At 32.8% G+C, this 21,179-nt stretch overlaps 1 protein-coding gene across 4 annotated transcripts in view; it reads left to right on the top strand.

The window, feature by feature from the left end:
- Positions 1-21,179, top strand: part of LOC106467559 (CUGBP Elav-like family member 4) — a 477,292-nt gene that overhangs the window by 368,401 nt on the left and 87,712 nt on the right. For all 4 annotated transcript variants that reach the window (XR_002612565.1, XM_022396447.1, XM_022396438.1 and 1 more), the window contains one exon: positions 10,046-10,094. Coding sequence is in view for 3 of the 4 variants with exons in the window: in XM_022396447.1 (XP_022252155.1) it covers positions 10,046-10,094 (49 nt within the window). In the remaining variant the exon portion in view is untranslated. The remainder of the gene's footprint in view (positions 1-10,045; positions 10,095-21,179) is intronic.

The following is a 21,179-nucleotide window of genomic DNA, read 5'->3' on the forward strand; positions in this document are numbered from 1 at the left end:
AGAATAGAAAATTATTTTGCTTTTGATAATATTCTTCAATTTTAGAGTGAAAATTGAATTATCTGGGATGGTTTGTTTGTAATTATGCACAAAGCTACACAATGGACTATCTTTGCTCTGCCCACCATGGGTATCGAAAGCCCCTTTCTCGCGTTGTAAGTCTGCAGACATACCGCTGTGCTACTGGTGGGCATCTGGAATGGCTAGTAATTTAGTAAAAAAGACAAAGACTTGCATATATACTTGGAGATTAGTGTTCATTGTTTAATACTGAAGGTACGTGTATGTTAATTAGCATTTCGTTTCATTCTCTCATTTTTTTTATAAAATCAGACGACAGATGGCAGCAAAATTAAAACAAGCGCTCGAGTAGTTTGTAAAATGCTAGTCGATGTGTACCTAAAATTTAAGATATATCGCACACATTTGGGAATATCAAATTTGGTTACTAAATTATGTTCAAGATAGTTCCCTTTCTTCTATACTCTTAAAAGTAGCACAATATTTTATGTGGTTAGAAATATTATCTGTTAATTATTCTTCTTGCTCTTTTGAATCACAAATTGCTATTACATTTCACGTAATCTTGGAAAAAAAATACTTTTCCAGGACCCCACAGCGAAATTTAATAGTTTTCTTCAATTATTGCCAATTCTCTAGAGAAAGCAAGTATTAAAGTGCAAATTACTTTAGAAACGATAATTAGACAAACAAATTGTTTCTTCGTGTCAGTTGTCCTCTTTAAAGGCAAACTGCAAAGTTTTACAGTACAAATGGCTTCATGGGTCTTGGTTTCTATAGTAACGGTCTACTCATTCTCTAAGAATCCCTCGTTATCACGCCATACACGTACGTTCGTGTCTCGGGGATACTAATGAGGCCTCCAAAGTGGCAATCAGATATCCATCATAGCGCTGGACAGTGGTATACTTGCACGCCCATTAATTCAATCACCTTCACTTTTCCTTTTTTATTTTTTTAATCCTTCTCAATTCCGCTACGAAGAGTCTCGTTATCCTAATGTCTTTGAAAAGACTTTTCGTGTAAAGAAAATTAATATCAATGAATCTCTTGTGCTTATTTGTCCTACTCGGTGAATGGTATCAGATTTTATTTTTACCATGATGTAAATAACTTCATATAGAATGTACTGTAAAACATCTGCCTTATCATTTTAGTCACTGCTATATACATATATATCACTTCCAATAGAACATCCAAAATATTTGCTGTTTACTTTTACTACCCTCTCTGAGATGTGAAACTTATGACATTAGACCTAAGAAGTTAACCCTTGACCACGTTTATTTCAAAACATTTATGCTAATTGTTTGGTTCATTAAACTTAACTCGTGTCACAAGGATGTGCGTTTTTATTTTAATCTCTTCTCAGTTGTTCAGTGTTTGTTGTGATCTGAAACATAATGTATCTTACGAAATATAATCATATACTTTGATATTCTGTTATGACATAATTTGTACTAAAAACGTTGTATGAGAAACCAAGTGTATACTGGTAGCAAGCTCTCATAATTATGTACCACACTATACGTATAATTTCAATTGGCACATGCTTTCAGTTTTCTTTATACAATATGTTCTATAAAACGGAATAGTATGGCACACCTAAAGCTCTTAAACACACAACATCAGGAACGCAACAGTTTCTAAAACAACCACACATATCCAAAACGATGATTGCGGTCAGGAAACTTTTTTTTCAGTCTTAATTTAGATAAATTAGAATAATTCAATGGGCTATAGACTGTATCTGCTAAATATGATTATTGGTTTTGGGGTTCATTAAAAACATAATTCGCTTGCCAAATAAATTTGATCCTATTTCAGTCTTTTGGTGTGTTTTCATGTGATCGATCAAAACTATAGTGTTTCTCCTGGTTTATTGATTTCTAGGTCTTCGACTTTTCACTTAAAAGAAAGAGAAGATTATACCGTTCTGTAAACCCACTCAAATTTTGACAGCAATGAAATCCAGTATCTTTCTCACTGTGGTGTTATTTTTACTTTAAGATTGATCTCTTTCGGGACATCATTCGTCCAGAATTATAGTAATATTCAACGATCGATTGCGATTGCTGGCTGATTTATCCTTTCCTGTATTGCGTTATTACTAAAAGTAGTCAGCCACACCATACTGTTTTTCTTTAACGTATATACTCCTCTTCGTTCACTTTACGTTTTCAGTTATATGCCAAAGCTTATTCCTTGATTTCTTATCTTCATCACACATCTTGAAACTTAACAAATCAGGTATACCTCTACACCTCTACAAACTGCACCCTAACATATCAGGTATACTCCATACCTCCATAACGTGCACCCTAATATATCAGATGTACTCCATTCCTTCGCAACTTGCGCCCTAACATATCAGGTATATTACACACCTTTACGATTTCTCCTTATTATATTAGATAATAACCCCTAACACCTTAGCAATGTGTGTGTGTCCTACATAACTTGCACCCTAACATATCAAGCATACTACACACCTCTACAACTTACACTCTAATAAGTAAGCTATACTTTATACCTCTACCACTTTAAACCTTCGCAAGCAAAACCCTATCATATGAGATATAATCCACACTTGCACCCTAAAATATCAGGTACACTTCACAACTTGTATCCTAACATATCAGATATACTTTACACCTCTACAGCTTGCGCCCTAATATATCAGATATATTCTACACTTTCATGCATGCACTCTAACAACTCAGATAAACTCTACTTCTCCACAAGGTGCATCCTGAAATATCATATTTACTGCACATCTCTACAACTTGCACCTTAACGTAACTTTACACCTTACACAATGACATATCAAACATACACTAACACTTATAAACTGCGCTTAACATGTCAACTATAGTCCGCACCTCCAAAGCTTGTACAATATATTGGGTATAATCCACAAATTGTGCCCTAAAATATCAAATGTACTCCACACCTCTACAGCTTGCACCCTAACGTATCAGGTAAAGTCCATACCTCCACAAAATGTATACCCTATAATATCAGATGTACTCCACGCCTCCACAGCTTGCACCCTAACGTATCAGGTAAAGTCCATACCTCCACAATGTGTATACCCTAAAATATCAAATGTACTCCACACCTCCACAGCTTGCACCCTAACGTATGAACATCTTGCAGACCTCAATTCCAGACCCACTGACAAGTTAGATATGCTGTGTAAGCTGTGGAGGTGTGGAGTACATTTGATATTTTAGGGTATACACATTGTGGAGGTATGGACTTTACCTGATACGTTAGAGTGAAAGCTGTGGAGGTGTGGAGTACATTTGATATTTTAGGGTATACACATTGTGGAGGTATGGACTTTACCTGATACGTTAGGGTGCAAGCTGTGGAGGTGTGGAGTACATCTGATATTTTAGGGTATACACATTGTGGAGGTATGGACTTTACCTGTCAAGAGGGCCTCAGCACATGTAGAAATATTATCTTTAAATCTTCCGGATAGAGCATTATCTTTCAAGCGAACATTTGTTTATTGTAATAAACATGACGACACAACGTTGTTTATGTTTCAGATTTGTTTGTCAAAGAACAAATTACAATGAAAATAAAGTACCTCAGAGTAGCTTTTGGTTAAAATTTCTGCTATTATATCATTTGGGAGAAAGAGGCTCAGCAACTTACACTTGGCTAAAACACTTGGGCACCCCTGAGTTATGCCATATGTACTTAATAAACTATGCTTTATATCTCACCTTTTTGGTGTGTTATATTCCACCACTTTTACCACATCTTGTCAGCTATGCTTAGAAAACTTACAGCCCAATTCCTCAAAAAACGTTGTTGCTCTCAATACTCATTATGTAATGTGATGGTTAAGGTCAACTCAAAAACTTTAAATTATAACCACAAAAGCTGAAAACGTATTTTTTGAATCTATAGACGACTGTTTTCATATCGTGCAATTAATTTTTAACAAGTTAGTCTGGCCGAATGATTTGCATTTAAATTGAACTAGCTTATCGAAAAAAAAGACAAACTTAAAAAGTTTCTGAAATTTAAGCTGTATAATTAAAATATTTTTCATAGCCAAGCCTAGCTCCGTTTGAAATTTTTATCAATTCACTGAAGTTTAAACATAAAAAATGGGTGTTTTTAGTTTTAAAGTTTTAAACTTTTAGTAACACGCCTTTATATCTTAACTGAAAAACAACGAAAAAAAAACGTTTCATTTTCTGGTTGCTTTAACATAAAATGATTGTTTGGAAAAGCAAGTTAAAAGTTTGGAAAATGAAAATAAATTACTGCAGTAAAAACAAACGCCCACTAGCATACTAAGAGCAAAGGCATCAAAGCGTGTTTATATTTTCAGCTCAGGAAGACATTAAGTGATTAGAACGACACCTGTGGTCTGGAGTATAAAATCGTTGGTGTTAGAGGCGGTATTTTAGGTTTAGAAAGCGATATGTTTCATCACTTCTCGTGTTACATTTTTTTTGTTTTTGTTTTTTTCTCCTGGATGAAGATTAAGAAGGCTGCACTTTGTTACCTCGTACGTTTTTACCGTCCTCTCCAAAAATAGCAGATGTAATTACACCGTAGACTAACATGACGTGCAGGGTAAATCTGCTGGTATGTTCACATGGTGGTTCTGCTTAAGAACGGGGGGGCGGGAGTACACCATTACGTCTAGAGTGGGATATTTACAAAAACTTCAGAAACAAAATTGTTTAATGGAACTTTGAAAGTGGCTAAGAAATTTGCATAAGAATTTTTTAATAAAAAAACCTTGATACATAAGTTGAACGTGTTTTCATGATTATAATTATTTCTTAGGAATTATAATTTTTTATCAGAATGTAATGGAAATTCAAGCTGTTTTTAATTGGTCCTTGCCAGAAGAGTAGAAGCACATATATATATAATACATAATATGTCATACCTCGTAAAGCCTATTATCAACCTATCCATCTATCTATCTATCATCTTTTCTTCAAGTATAAAATATATGAATAGCATTATGGTTTTTTAAGTATATTAAGTGAGTAAAAAAGCAAGTTTTGCTTAACTATTATATTTTCCGTGTTTACTGTGTCATCGTTGAGTTTAATGCTACCATTCAAACTTGCAGTGAATTTGTCGTTGTCTAGTTGTTGTTGATGGTTATTAGTGTCCTCTATAGATCACAAAGTAATTTCGTATTAATTATAATATATGGGGATCTGAACTCTGGGGAAGTAGAAAGTGTATTAAACCAAAACTACCAGTAATAGCTAATCAGGATTTAGCAAATCAAACTTTAATTTGTATTTCATTCCAAAATTAGTTGCCCTTCAAAACATTAAGTATATAAAAAAAAAACATTGCTTAAACTAATACATTTTAAATGTGTTTTTAGTACATCTGAAAGGTAATCATTTTATATTGTGATAAAAGGTTAATCTATAAGCAATTGTATGCAATCTTCCCTTTTGTTAACATAGAAAACGTTTTTTGTCTAACAACTACTACCATCTTTGATTCCAATGAAACCGTTATGCCTGTTTATTAGAGATTTATTTATTTTCTATTTTTTTTAGGCCAAAGGTATTTTACTTTGAATTGAATATATGTTTATCCATAACAACTAGAGCAGTTGAATCAGAAGACGAAACAACTTCGACATTCTTAGAAGAAGAGATTCGGCGTTTTGCTCAAAACAAACCAAATTATAAATAAGTATAAATAAGTAAAAACCCTCCAATAATGTATGTATGAAGTAAAAACCTTGAAACAAAAAATGAGAAACGATAAAGCCCTTAAAGCAATATATGTATCGATTACGACCATTAAAACAATATATGAGTCACGTAAAACCCTTAACAAAACACTTATACCAAGTAAAAACTCTTAAAAGAACGTGAGAACCAACAAAAGCTCTAACGAACACATGAACCTAGTAAAACCTTGCAATACGGCACGCGAAGTACTCCCAAAGTAACATGCGAGAAAATAAATCCATTAAAAACATATGAACCAAGTTACATCCGTAAGAAGAACTGAACTAACTTCAATCTGTAAAACATGAGAACCAAGTTACATCCGTAAGAAGAACTGAACTAACTTCAATCTGTAAAACATGAGAACCAAGTTACATCCGTAAGAAGAACTGAACTAACTTCAATCTGTAAAACATGAGAACCAAGTTACATCCGTAAGAAGAACTGAAATAACTTCAATCTGTAAAACATGAGAACCAAGTTACATCCGTAAGAAGAACTGAAATAACTTCAATCTGTAAAACATGAGAACCAAGTTACATCCGTAAGAAGAACTGAACTAACTTCAATCTGTAAAACATGAGAACCAAACGTGACCCGTAATACAACACGTGAGCCAGGTAAACTCAGTGAAACAATATGTGAACCAACTTAAACGTGCAATTAATAAAAAACTAATAATCAAAAGTAATTTAATCTTAATCACAACTAAAGTGTAACTTATAAGTTGAGGAAACTAATTCTGTATCACAAGATCACTAGAAGTAAGTAAGGTCATAAATAAACACACAAGAAATTTAAACCTGTAATGATTAAAATGCATTCAATCATTATTAGGATACTCGCGCTTTTACTGATAATTTTATTCGTAATCCAGCTTAGAAGATATAAGTTAGTCTGTACAGAGCTAACAATGCAAAATAATCTTCGAAAATTTAACAATAACAAATAATTCTAATAATATTCAAAGTTATTTTGAATATTGTAGCCAATAATATTAATGTAAGTAACTTTAGAGAAAAATGGGTTATATCATTATTTACATCATTACAACACGAAACTTGAACATACTCATAAGGTTCATGTACAGTTCGCATCCAACAACAAAAACTGATGAGAGGCAAAATAAAGGCTAAAGCCTGTAAACCTCTGTGTAAAACACAAGAACCAAATAAAGTCAGTTCTACAACAATGTCTTTCATAGGATGATTTAGTGACACCGAAGAGGAATGATTTATGACAATGTGTGTAACTAGGGCAACAGTAATTTAGATACAGTCCATAGCCAGCTCTCTATTGTTAAACCTCTAAGCGTGCTCACACGCACTTATAATCGAAAAGTTAAAAATTCTTTGTGATCTTGAAAAGAGATGCATTATATACTTCTTATACAACATTTAGTAAAGTTCGAGAAAACCCGTATAAACCAAGTAAAACCCGCAAATTTTCGTATATATTTCGCAAAGTTCGTAAAAACATGTGTAAACGAAGCAAATCCGGTAAATTAACGTGTATATTTAGTAAAGTTCGTGAAAATCCGAGAATTCGAGTAAACCAAGTAGTCTGTAAATTACCATGTTTACATAGTAACGTTTGAAAAAATTCGTGTAAGCTCACTTCATATAATGTAAATTAAGTGAAGTCCATAAAAAACCTTTAACCAAGCAAAACCCGTGAAGCAATATGTAAATTACGTGCGAAATTAAACGAAGTAAATTCTATGTAACCCCCATGTAAGCCTAAAATAACTGTAAAATATTGTCGTATGATACAAATAAAGCAAATGACGTTAGCCTTTCATCTTTTAAACTATGAATTAATATGTTTCAAGCTATAGTAAGAAAGTTCAGTGATAATGTATAGTTATAGAAACCTCAGTCAGAATCGTATATTTTACAGATAGTACCAATTTTCTAAAGATAATCGATATATATATATATATTCGTGTGTGTTGTTCTAACTTTAAACTTATTTGCCCAATAATTGTCACGTAGATCTCTGAACCTCTTATTCTCGAGCCAAACGATGACGTAGACAGACTGCGTTGAACGAAGTATTCTCGAACAAGATTATGACGAAGACAGTCTTCACTGAATTCTTTATTCTCTAAACTGTTGACACAAACATACTGTTTTGGTTGTTTATTTATTTGTTTGTTTAGTTTTAAGCACAAAGTCTTAAAAAGGACTATTTGCGCCGTGACTACAACTGGGATTGAATCCCGCAGTTCAGCGCTATAAGCCCTCGGGCTTACAGCTGAACTACCTGGGGAATGATAGACTGCAGTGAGCATCTTTTTCTCGAATCAGTTGTGACGTAGACTGTACTGAACGCCTTATTCTCGAATCAACTGATGACATATATTGTACTGAACGCTTTATTCTCGAATCAACTGATGACGTAGCCAGACTTCTGAGCTTCTTATTCTCGAATCGACTAATGAAATGAACAGACTACACTGAACGTCTTATTCTCGAAGCAGACAAACTACAGTAAGTGTCTTATTCTCGAACCAACTGATGACGTAATCAGACAGTAGTGGAGAAACAAATCGATTGAACACTGAAAAGTTCTAATCAAAATATGTATAACATTTTTGTCATATTTCGTGTTGCAAGCTTATTTGTTTACGATAATACTTGTTTTTGTATAAAATAAAAAACATCGTGCTAATTTACTGTAAATCCTAAGGATGTGATAACATTATCGAAAATTGATGAAATTGTATTGCTTTATACATACTTATATATATCTACTGTTTGAAACTTATAGCACGTGTTTCCAATGTTAGTCCAATAAAAGCACATTTTATAGAATTCTCAGAGCAGAGGCCACCAACTTTAACTAGTCCGCAGAACTCACCCGCCGCCATCAAACACTATCAAGGGTCACAAGATTTCCTCCACCAGTCATAAACCAAAAACGATACGGCAGTAACAGACTACTACCTTTTCCTTACTTAAGGTGTACAAAAAAATTAATAATCAAGTTTTATATTTTAATTTGCCAGCGTTAATACATCCAGACCTAACCTGCTATCATCACTTACAGACACCATTAGCTCTTGCAAACTACTTGTGATACTGTGATAGCCCCAAGTGGCTTAGCTGTAAGTCTGAGTGCTCACACCGCTAGAAACCGGGTTTCGATACTCTTGGTGGGCTTAACAACAAACAAACAAGTGTTGTTGTGATAAGTTTGTTTTTTTTTAGGATGCAGAGGTAGGCGCAGATTGCCCACCATTGGCTTAGAGTTTTCAGTTCCGTGCTAGGTTTATCACAGTATTTTTGTTTTGCTTATAACGTAAAAGCTCACTTTGTTTACATATACCAACCTCATTACTTGAAGAGAGGCAAACAACATCCAGAAAGGACGAATCACGAAAGATCTATGTTTCACACGTGTAGAATTCATTTCTAAATCAAATTTATTCTATTTCAAAACGCACAGTCTACGTTTACTTTTCCACGAAGTAAGTTGGTGGTATTTTTCCTTCGAAATACTAACTATTTCAAGAGTTTCTATGTGTGTTTGGTTTTTACCGTTTACAGAATTATTCAATAAACAGTGTTTTGAAAAAAAAACAGTTTCATGTTCAATGCTGTGGTGGTCTATCATATTTTATCACGACATCGATTGGGTAGACATCTACTAGTCAGAAGTAGCTTTTAATGTGTTTCAGGATCACATACTGCTATACAAGTAAGTATCTTTTTAAGTTTATAACTACAGACGCTGAAACTAAAAAAGCCATAAATCGAAATTTATTAATAGGGTCTTTTTACCAACGTAACTTTTTGTCTTCGATTGAAGAGCCCACAAATAATTTCGGTGGTCTATTCCCACAAGTTTTTTTTTTTAATAACTACTATTAAGTCATTGCTTGCAAATGATAATAGCAATTTTATGTTTGAAACTATTATCATATCAGAATCTGAATTTAATGTCATGGTTTTGATAACTGTCTTAAAACAAAAATTTTTTATTATTTTCCGCAAGTTTACTCTACACTCTAAATATTTCTGTCCAAAACCTTTACATGTGGCTTTTCTTAATATGCCATTTAGTTATGAAGTGAAACTCTTTTAAAGTATTCTGCAATTCTCGGAATATAAGAAAAAGATACTGATAAGAAGAACTTTCACACATAAACATTCAGGAAATTTGATGAAGAATCATTTTATGAACCAAGTTTATATTAGAACGTTTAACATGTGAAGTAGAACAGTTCCACTTACCATTTTATTGTTATCTTACATGCTTTTTGTTTACGCTTTTAGATGAACCGTCCAATCCAAGTAAAGCCTGCCGATAGTGAAAACAGAGGAGGTAAGTAATAATATATCTTTGTCTTACTATTGTGTTAACTAACTAACATTCTGATTGTAATATTTGGTCTTGTTTAATATAAAATTATTATTAGCTGAATTCAGAGGTTTGGAACTATTTTTCTTGAGGTTATTAAGAAACCCAAGTTCAGGGTACACTCCTTCCTCATACATCATTCTATGATAAGTAAGGAATTGAGGATTTTCTGCAAATGATCTTCGCCTCGCTCATTTATATAACGATTAGTACCGAAAAATAAGGGTTTCTATAAGTAATTAAGGTAGGGGTTTTCTTAGGATAGTCAACCAAACCTAGTCACACAAATCAGAAGTTTTCTAGGTACAATCTTTTTAATAAATCATCCTAAAGTAATATCAACGAAATTTCTGGCTACAGTCGTTTCAGTAAATTATCCTATGGTAGTCACTCAAGTATGGAGTTTTCTGAGTAAGTTGTCTTGGTAATTCCTCCTATTGTAATCGCACTAATTACAAGTTCTCTGAGTACATTCGTTCTGATAAATCACTCTATATAAATCAGCATATTTCGAGTTTAAACAACATAGTCATGTAGAATTATACACGGACTGTTCGTTACATTAAAATACTTTTATTTGCGAGCTTTCAGCCCTCTCACTGGATCCTTTATCGAGAAACAAGTATAATACTAATATTTTGTTCATTGGTCGTTTCCGACCTTTCGTCAATATCTGTATAGCCTAATTGTTAGTCAAAGTAAAAACCAAAGAATGCGACATTGCGAAAAGGGGAGACTTTAATATTATCCATGGAAGCAAAATAAACTCGCACAGTAAAACATTTAGGATAGCAACGAAACCATTCCCCAAACGAATCCGGAGAAAGACCCCTCATCCGCAAAATGAAGATTATTGTTACGATAGAGAATCCTCTAACCATAACAGGGTTTGCGATGAAGTTTGTACCATTAAAAAGATAATAAACACGGATTAGAAGTTGACTAAGGCTTATAATCCAAAGCTCACAAGTTTTCATCCATATCACCAAATCAATGGCTGATTTAGGGTTTAGTGAGAAACATGGTTGAAGAAACAGGAATCTTAGTAATTTCATTTAACCATATTGCCTATCAAGCCCCCTCATGCTGCTCCAATAGGCTTTTGTGTTTTTGGTATAAATGTAGGCCTGGAAGCTGAGGTTTAAGTGCTGTAGTGGGTCTGTGGAAAGTATGCTAAGATGTGTGGTTTAAGATTGACCTTGTCATATTTCGCAGTAACTTGTTAAAATGGAAACTGCGGTAGTGAGTAGTATTGTGTAATTATGGGTATTATAATGAGCACGATCAACGACCGAGGCCTGAAGTATCATTTTTATAAGTTCGATTAATCCTTAGTATTCTTATAATTTGATATTTAGTATAAATATTGGCGCTATATCTTCACAACTCGAAATTCATCTCAATCTTTGTAGTTTGTCCATACAACTCTACATCATTTTCAGCATTTATTAAGTAAATTTACTATTTGAGATATGTCTCAATTTCTGCATTTTATTTTTACAGCTCTTTGTATATTTGGTATCATATATGTTATGCACATTAATGTGAATATCCACTAGTTTATATTTACAGTTTTACGCGTATACCTAGTTTGCTGTTTACAGTTACATTTTTACGTGTATACTAACTTCTAGTGTTCAGTATATAAAACTTAGAAGTAATTTAATGCTTGAAGAATCAGGTCAGGTAAGATAAAATTAATTAAAAAGATTGTGTAAATAATCAAAAAGACATAACAAAAAATTGACAAATATCATCCTGTCCAACCGTTGTGTATAACGTTTGTTTTTGTTATTTATTCAAGTTTTAGCCGTCTTAAACTAATTAAACTTCGTGGTCATTATTACATGTGCACAATATGTACTATTTTGTTTCCTTGCTAAAGGGGGATGCATGTTAACAGGTAGACACGTTTAGAATAAAGATAACCAGTTCCATACAGCCAAGGAGTACAGTTTTAACACGAACACTAATTTCTAAACCACATTACACTACATCGCTTTTCTCTTAAATTAGCAACCTTTTTTATTTCTGTCTCTTTGAACAATATGAGTTTGATGGTATAAATAAAATGCGTGTCTATGTGCAGAATACTACGAAAATACATTAACACTATCCAGAACGAATAGTGTTGAGTGGTTTCATTTAGTGATAGGCTTCATGTGCTAATTGAGAATGACGGAAAGTATATTGAGCAATTTATTTGACAGTTTCTAAAACACCCTGTACCATATCCAAACTTTCCTGGATACACATTATGATTCTCGCTGTTCCTTCGATGGGATTTGGTTTCCCCATGACAAGTAGTTTTTAAGATATAATAATTTTAAATATGTGGTGTTATGTATTATAATTTCAAATAGTCTGAAATTGAGTTAATGATACTTTAAACTTAGAGAATAGGCTGGAGTTTCGCAATACATATTTAATAGTATAAGCTATGTATGTTTCTAAATATAAGCTTAATCTAAACAAACGTTGATATTAAAATAAATATATAATAACAAATTCGTTACAGTGATTTTTCCTTAAAACTTATCTGCATTGTATACATATTAAGAATAGATCATTCTCAGATTATGTTCGACCTTAAACAAAATGAAAGCATTTAAGGAACAGTCTCAGTTGGCCTACAATTTCTTTGTCAAAGTTCACTTGTATAGCAGAGACGGCTGATATGGGTATTGAAAACTTTTAGTTAAAACGCGAAACAAGTAACAACGTTTCGACCTGCTTAGTTGTTACTTGCTTTGTGTTTTAAATAAAAGTTTTTAATACACATATCAGCCGTCTTTACTACATATTTACTTCAAGTGGGTTCCTCGATATCATGAAAGTACATTTGTATTGATTGTTAGGAGTGTTATATCATGTCTAATTTATATCTGTTAAAATATTAAAGCGTGGCTAAATTGTGGTTAAGATTGTTGTTTCATCTTATTTTATAAGGCATAAATACCCTATGATGCTACTTTTTACAATCACTCAATCTTTCAAACCATCTAACCCGTATCTTGCATTTTTAATTACTTCTTTATTTTTATCAAACTGTTCTTTCAGCCCGAGTTCTTCAATTAGAACTATTAATTTAATATATATTATACATTTTGTGTCCATGAAGTTTGGTTTCCTCCTTGTTTCAGTTAGATGTGAACATGGTTCTTTTCTCATCCAATCAGATTTCCGTTTCACTTTTACCACGTTCAAATTTTAATATGTTTTATCAAGTTAGGCGTCCCTCTGCTTCCATTAAGCTAAATTCGACTTTATTCTTTTGATATGATTCTGCCCTATTCCTTTATATTTGGGATTCGGTCCTACTTTAACGATATTAAATTTCTGGTCGATTTCCATCATACTGAATTTCTTGTCTGTTATCATCAAGTTAAATGCTTTGTCTATTTAAATAAACTTTAATTACTAGTCTGTTTTCATCAAATTAAATTTCTGGTTTCTTTTAATCTTGATGCTGTTCTTGTGTGTTTTGATAAATTTTCCTCTCCTATTAAGTTTTCATCTGATTGTATTTTTGATCTCTTTAAATGAAATTGTTTTTCTGCTCTACTTGCATTCGTGATCTCTTTCAATCAGTCAGGTTACCTTAACTTTCATTTCTAGTGCATTTTTATCAAGTTTCATTAATTTCCATTTATAGTATGTCTTATCAGTTTTCGCCCCCCCCCCCCCGCCAGTGGCACAGTGGTAAGTCTGCAGACTTACAACGCTAGAATCCGGGTTTTGATATCCGTGGTGGGCAGAGCACAGCTAGCAAACAATTACCAGTTTTCATTTCTTGTATATTTTTCATCAATCGCATTTCCGATCTGTTTTGTCAAAACATATTTGGTCTACTTATATCAAGTTCCATCTCTGGTCTGTTTTTCGTCCAATTATCTGGTCTGTTTTCGTCCACTTATATATTTGGTCTGATGTCAAGATACAAGTCTGGCTTGTTTATGCACTGTTACGTGCCTAGTCTGTTTTAACAAGTTTGTATTTTGTTTTTGTCAAAATGTATTTCAGATCTTGTTGGTTTTCTGCAAGCCACCTTTCTGCATGGTGTGTTTTCGTTGAGCTACATTTTTATCTATAATTGTCAAGTTACGTATATTGCCTGTTTATCAATCTATACTTAATATTCTGTTTACAACAGTTGTACCTTAACCTAGTCTTTATTTCTTTAGTCTTTAACGTTTTTGTATATTAATTGCAATAGATGTTCTCCCATTTTATTAATTCCATATTTTTCCCATTTCACCAAGTATAAATTTCACATTAACTTTACCTAGAAAATATTTTTCAATCGTTCCGAAATCAATTTGAATTTTTCCAGTAGTTTCTCTTCTTTTTTTACCTTTTCTATATAAAGTTAACCTTCAATCTTTTCTCGATTTAATATTCTCGATCTATCTTCCACGGTTTCAGGGGTAACAAGTTCTGTCAATTAAATGTCACTATTCATAATTGTGAATGTCTTCTTCTGTCTAAAGCGAACTTAACTTAGCTATCAAACTCGTACTGCAAACTCTCAAAAACTTAGTTATGCAACGATATTGTATATGGCTGTCGTTGTTTTCACTTATAAAAAGCGACCTAATGCATGCATTTTCATTCGTAGTAAATAACGTGCAAGCTGAACTTACGGATACGACAGTTCATCTTGCATTAATTTCCAAAATGCCCTCTAATGTAAGACATTTCCCAAGAGAATGTAATCTTGAAAGAGAGGGCGAGAACATGTTATCACGCATACGTGTGTGTGTGTTTGTATGCATATATGTATATATATACTGCCGCAGGTTTTTCCATTAATGATTGAGCTGTATGCACTTTCTTTAGAAAGCCTAGGTATATATTTGTGTAAGGTACGTACCGTGATTTAGCCGGAACTGGTTTGTGTTGGTGACTTTATCTTAGGTACCTTGGGACTTGCACAATAACAGCTTTTAACTATCAGGTGATGCATCAGCCTTATATCAAAACGTTCATGAACGTATATTACGCATGTAGTTTTGTATAATAAGGTAAAAACAGCAAAAACTACGGGGCTGGCTTTGTCATTCTGAGCAAGAAGATGAGCTTAATCTATAATAACATTCAAGTGACGCGATAGTGAATATCATAAAGAAGGAATTCAATATTATGTCCTGAAAACTAAATGTATTGACTACAAAAGCTCTGCCAAAACTGAAAACTGAGAAATTTAAAAATACTGAGTTCTTCCATTACTGTTCTTAAATATTTGTCAACTTATAACAAAATTTGTACTAACATTTTCAACACGAGATCCAGCTTTTTTTACACTGCACAAAATCATTAAACGAAAATCAGAATTTTAACATTATAACAATAACAAGGCAAAAACACTGTCATAAAATAATGTTTAAAATCACTCAATCGATTATTATGCAGATCCGTCATATGATGATCAGTTACGCGATCTGAAATACAAATAATGTCACCAGTCAACATGTAGTATATTAATAAGTCTCACATAATCTTGTCTCAGTTGTCACTTTCAAGTGAATCTGAGAGTTTATAGTGTTCCAAATTTATTTGTGAATCTTGGCTTAACCTTAAAGAAGATATTGGAGTATTTTACTGACGAACGGAAATCATCCAATCACAGCAGGCAGTTGCTCATTGGCTACAATAAAACTGCTGTATTGTTGTCAAACACGAAAACAAGCCAGACAATCAAGCAGGCAGGTAAGTTTTATATCTCGATACTGGTTCGCCGCAATTGTAGTGTAACTGTTTCGAGCCAGAATAGGATGTTCGCAGCAACAAACGTATGTCGTATCGTTGTATAGAATATATATGGTTAGAAATAACCTTCCCAAGACCAACCTGTATGCCAGACACCCGTGAAGTGCATTCCGCTCATAGCGAAGCACATAACAGCTTACGCAGTGCACTAATGCTAAAACACGTTTAATGGACTAAAGTCACACGAAGCAAAATTATTCCTGTCTTGTCATAACTAAATTGACATAAATTCCAATTATGATATAATTTTTGTGCAGTATAGATGATAGTGAATTAGTTTTATTGTAAGTGGGTATTGAGACTAATGCTTTAAGGACACTGAAAAAATATCTGGCAATTAACAATATATGAAAAATAGAAAAATAACAAATAGCAGATAACAACTTGGCCGTGAAATTTGATTACGTATGCTAATTTTCATATCTTAGCCTATCTACCTAGTTACCAACACAACACTTCAGTCATACAGGTTTCGGTCCTTTGAACTTGTATTTAAAGAATATATTCAATTATATTACTTTCGAACTATAGTGAATCTTCACTTATCCCTAGTAACGATTTTTGAGTATAATTGTTTTTATACTGGCTCCTTTAAATATTTCTAAATAATTTTGTTCACTGGATCACAATAACGGTATTTGACGATATTTGCTACTAGAGAGGGTTCAATATGTTTTATTCAAGCAATTTTGGAGCCTCAACACGTCAGATCAAGCTCTATCTGACAACCGTGAACTTTACATTATCCTTGCACAATACTCTGTCGTAAGGCTATCGTATCCAAAGTAAACCACTTCTCCCTCTTACTTTCCATAATTAATATAGTGTACGAAAATAATAGTTTCCTAATGCACACAAATCAATAGGCAGTGCGTTCGACAACTTTACTATTATGTCTTCGTATTGAAGTTTAAGGTATGCAACAGTTGAACGAGAAGTGTAACTGGGAGCCATATCTTGGTGAATCCATACCCCGTTGGCTTCGTTTCCTTAAGGGGATCCTTCTGGGTTATGTTGCTTACTGTTGCCTAATGCACGTAGAAAGGTTTTGCCACTGACTTTTGTGTTCGTGAATTCACATCTGTTACAAGACGCCGCACTTCGCTGGCCACAACAAGGGTGTGACTTGTTGCAGGTCTTTTTCTGGATGGTTCTGTTACCCCAAGTTGATTCATATTTCTTTGCTTTCCGATGCCATTAAGTAAGGGGGATACCTTTATCTTGAAAATTCTAAATCATGTACCTGAACACATCTTTATGGTCTGAATGTATGAATATTTTGCGTAGAAAACCACTATTACAGACCTTTCCCCAAAACGATCAATTTTCACGACATCACACTACCTACGAAACCTGAAATAATGTCAAACTGTAGTTCTGGTACACGCTGTCTCACCGCAACATTATATCCGCCTTGATTGTCACATGGCTTGTTCATTTGCTTATTCAATGTTACTTTAATGTAACGTACTCAACTTTCTATAGTTTCGGAGCTATAGGTGCTCTTTACTGATTCATAGTACATTTCCTAAACTGTAGTTCGTTCTGGTTGGTTCATGCTGAGGTTCATTCAGATAAGTAGTTTTTTCTGTACTTGTTCACAGTAAAATTTCTGTGCTATACTTATTTCTTTATTAGTTTATAGTTAAATGTCTGTGCTATAGTGATTTCTTTATTGGATAATAGTAAAGTTTTTGTTAACTATAGTTGCTTACATGCTAGTTTATAGTAAAGTTTCTAATCTTCTGTTATTCTGTATAGGTTCTTTATAAGGTTCTAAGTTATAATTGCTTTTATATCCTTACTTTTCTAGTAAAGTTGCTTTTGTCTAGTTTATAGTAAAATTGCTAATGTATAAGTTCACAGTAATGTTTCTGAGCAATATTTGCTTCTTTCGGAGTTCGAAGTAAACTTTGTGAGCTTCATTTGCTTCTGTACTTGTTCATATAAAAGTTTCTAATAGAAAATTTACTGAACTGCTTCGTATTAAAGATTCTGAATTATAGTTGCTTCTTTACTAGCTCACAGTAAAATGTCTGATATGTATGTATTTCAATACTGGTTCATGCTAAAATTACTGATATGTAGTAGCTCCGTGCTGGCTTTTACATATTTATATGTATTATATATTAGACGTATCCTTTATTACCCTTCAATTTTATATGGATTTCCTTATATATTATTTGTTTTTATTATGTATAATAAATATTTTAAATTTTGAAATGTCTTTCTAATTGTGGATATTTTATTTGTGACTTACCAGCAGCTTTGAAAATAATTTCTTTGTGTTTTTTTTTTCTTGCAAGTATTTTTTCTGCTATGAAATGGAAATAAATGCAAGTAAATCCAGTCTTTGCCATTTGCTTCCTTAATTTCATTTTGTAGAAAAGCCTATGATCTCAAAGAGAAATACTTGCCTTCGCTTAAAGTAATGAAAGCGACATCTAGGGATATTTATGGCAGATGTTGACTGGTTTATTGCATTTTTATCATCTCGGCAAAACCTGGAAGAAATAAAGTATACTTCTATGTGATCAAAAGCTGCGGGAAAAATACATTTGTTAGAACTAACTATTAAGTAAGGCTCTCGAAACTTTGAGCTTCGTACGTGAGTGAAAGTATTAGACAGAAAACAGCAGAGAAATCAATATTACTTTCCAAAACAAAACTGGCGACATTCGTGGGTCTATGTCAATCATAGTTCTGTATAATTTTATTTGTTACTTTTGAAAATCGTTTTTAAATAGTATATTTAAATAGCCAAAACATAGTTAAAAGAGTGATAGGTGGAACAGCGAACTTAAAATGCAAGTTATCGCAATTTAACCCGTAAAGGCTCCTATTACGTTTGCAAGGTGCACTGCAATCAATTCTTCAAAGAATCTTCTTTATTTGAAGTAATTAATTTTACAAAAAAATTAAGATTAATTTTTTTTTGCTAAAAGATCCTTTAGTTTTATAAAATATTGCACTTTAAATAAGAGTAATTTGGTGCTAAAGCTAAAAAAAGACAAGCTGCTTGCTATTGTCTGACAGTTATTCCGTTAACAATCACATCTTAATGCTTGTCCATAACTCATAAATTATTATACATAAACAGATGGAGATACAGACAAGCAGATATTGTCCCTTATGCGGCAGTGCCCACATCTTTAGAACATAGTTTTCAGTTATGGAAATGCATCTTTTATGGCTATTAGATGCGTACAAGTCAATTTAACGTAATATTCTACGGGTTCATCGTTCACTTCCTGTTACCTAAAAAAAATAAAATGCACTCCACACTTTGAATCCGTTGATACTTTATAAAAGTAACGGGCAAATCTCACTAATCGGTCAGAAAAAAGTAGCCCCAGAGTTGGCGATGAGTGTTGTTAACTAGCTGCCTTCCCTCTGGACTATAACTTTAAAATTAGGGACGGCTATGCCAGGTTTGAAATTAGGGATGGCTATGCCAGGTTTGAAATTAGGAACGGCTATGCCAGGTTTAAAATTAGGGACGGATATGCCAGGTTTAAAATTAGGGATGGTTATGCCAGGTTAAAAATTAGGAACGGCTATGCCAGGTTTGAAATTAGGAATGGTTATGCCAGGTAGCTCGTTGTATAGTCTCGCACGGAAATTATGAAACAAGTAAAACTGAGGATAATCTCCACTTTAATTTTTTCTTCTATTGGTTTCTAATGAAATTAATCAAACAATATGTTTTCAATATCCGAAGACACAGAAACAAAATATTCTGAGTATATTCGAGCGTAATGGAGACAGAATAAAATATGTTCGATTCGATCAGCAGAATGTAGGATAAGTTCAAATGGTGCATTATCAAGTTAAGAACTATAAACATTTCGGAATTTCCTTTTTCTGTCTTCTTCTCCTCTGTATTATCGGGTTTTTTTTTTCCTCTGCAATGCGTGTTTTAACATTGTTAGTCAATAAAGAATCAAAATGGTACAGTTTTAGATATTTACACAAATACTTCTTGCAAAAATCGATAAAAAAATTTAAAAAAAAAGAGTTGTCGAAACACACCAGGTTAGTTTGAATGTTTTTAAATAATGTGGTATGATGTTGTCCCTTTCTTTATTGTTTTATACAATTTTTTAGATATTTTAAAGCCGGATTTCACTTGTATAGTAAGTGCAAATTTCCTGTGTCACTGCTTACAACACATTAGACAGATATTTTCGTCCTTAATTAACATTCTGGGAAAAATATGTTAACTGTGTGTGATCACCTTTTACTGAAATGTATTCTCTCGAACTTCTTTTACCTTTTTTAATAATTATTTCTTTTGAAGTCCAGCTTTAGAGTTTTGAGAGAAATAAATTCTGTTCTTGTCCGGAAAGTCTTTGTCGTGCACACTAACGATGGCATAGTGCCATGAAAGAAACATATAGCCAACTTGCCATCCCAGTGTCAAGCAGTTCTTCTCTCTTGAGACTAAGTCAGTCACAGATTATCTATCTGACCATTACACAAAGAACTATAGGATGCCCCTGTCGCCTAGTAAACTTGATAAAAGCCTTCTCTTCTAAACGTAAAAACTACAATTCCAGCAACGCCCGCGATAAAGGCCTTTTCACCGTCTTGTGTCTACTGAAAACTAACGGCTATCTTTTCTGGTAGATAAAGTTAATAGAAAAAATTCAAATAGAAAGAAGAATTTTACTGGTAAAACATAGAAGAATTTGATTCTGTTTCGAAAATAATGAGAAGTTATCATTATATAGAATAAATCTTTGACAAAAATAAAAACAAGATTCTATAACAAGTAAATAGAAATAACACATGTGTAGATATAAAAATGACTTCCAAACCGAATTATTATCAGCCATAACAAAAGTAAGAGTAAATTGTTTAAATAGAAATACTTACGTGTAGATTTAAAGACATATAAATGTATATATATATCATGTAATCTGACAGTTTAATATATCCTAGTATAAAGTTTTATATATATCATGTAATCTGACAGTTTAATATATCCTAGTATAAAGTTTTATGTATATCATGTAATTTGACAGTTTAATATATCCTAGTATAAAGTTTTTATATATATCATGTAATTTGACAGTTTAATATATCCTAGTATAAAGTTTTATATATATCATGTAATTTGACAGCTTAATATATCCTAGTATAAAGTTTTATATATATATCATGTAATTTGACAGTTTAATATATCCTAGTATAAAGTTTTATATATATCATGTAATTTGACAGCTTAATATATCCTAGTATAAAGTTTTTCAAAAAAAATTCACTAAAAATGATTGG

The sequence above is a fragment of the Limulus polyphemus genome, unplaced genomic scaffold, assembly GCF_000517525.1.
Source record: "Limulus polyphemus unplaced genomic scaffold, Limulus_polyphemus-2.1.2 Scaffold81, whole genome shotgun sequence".
Lineage (NCBI taxonomy): Eukaryota > Metazoa > Arthropoda > Merostomata > Xiphosura > Limulidae > Limulus > Limulus polyphemus.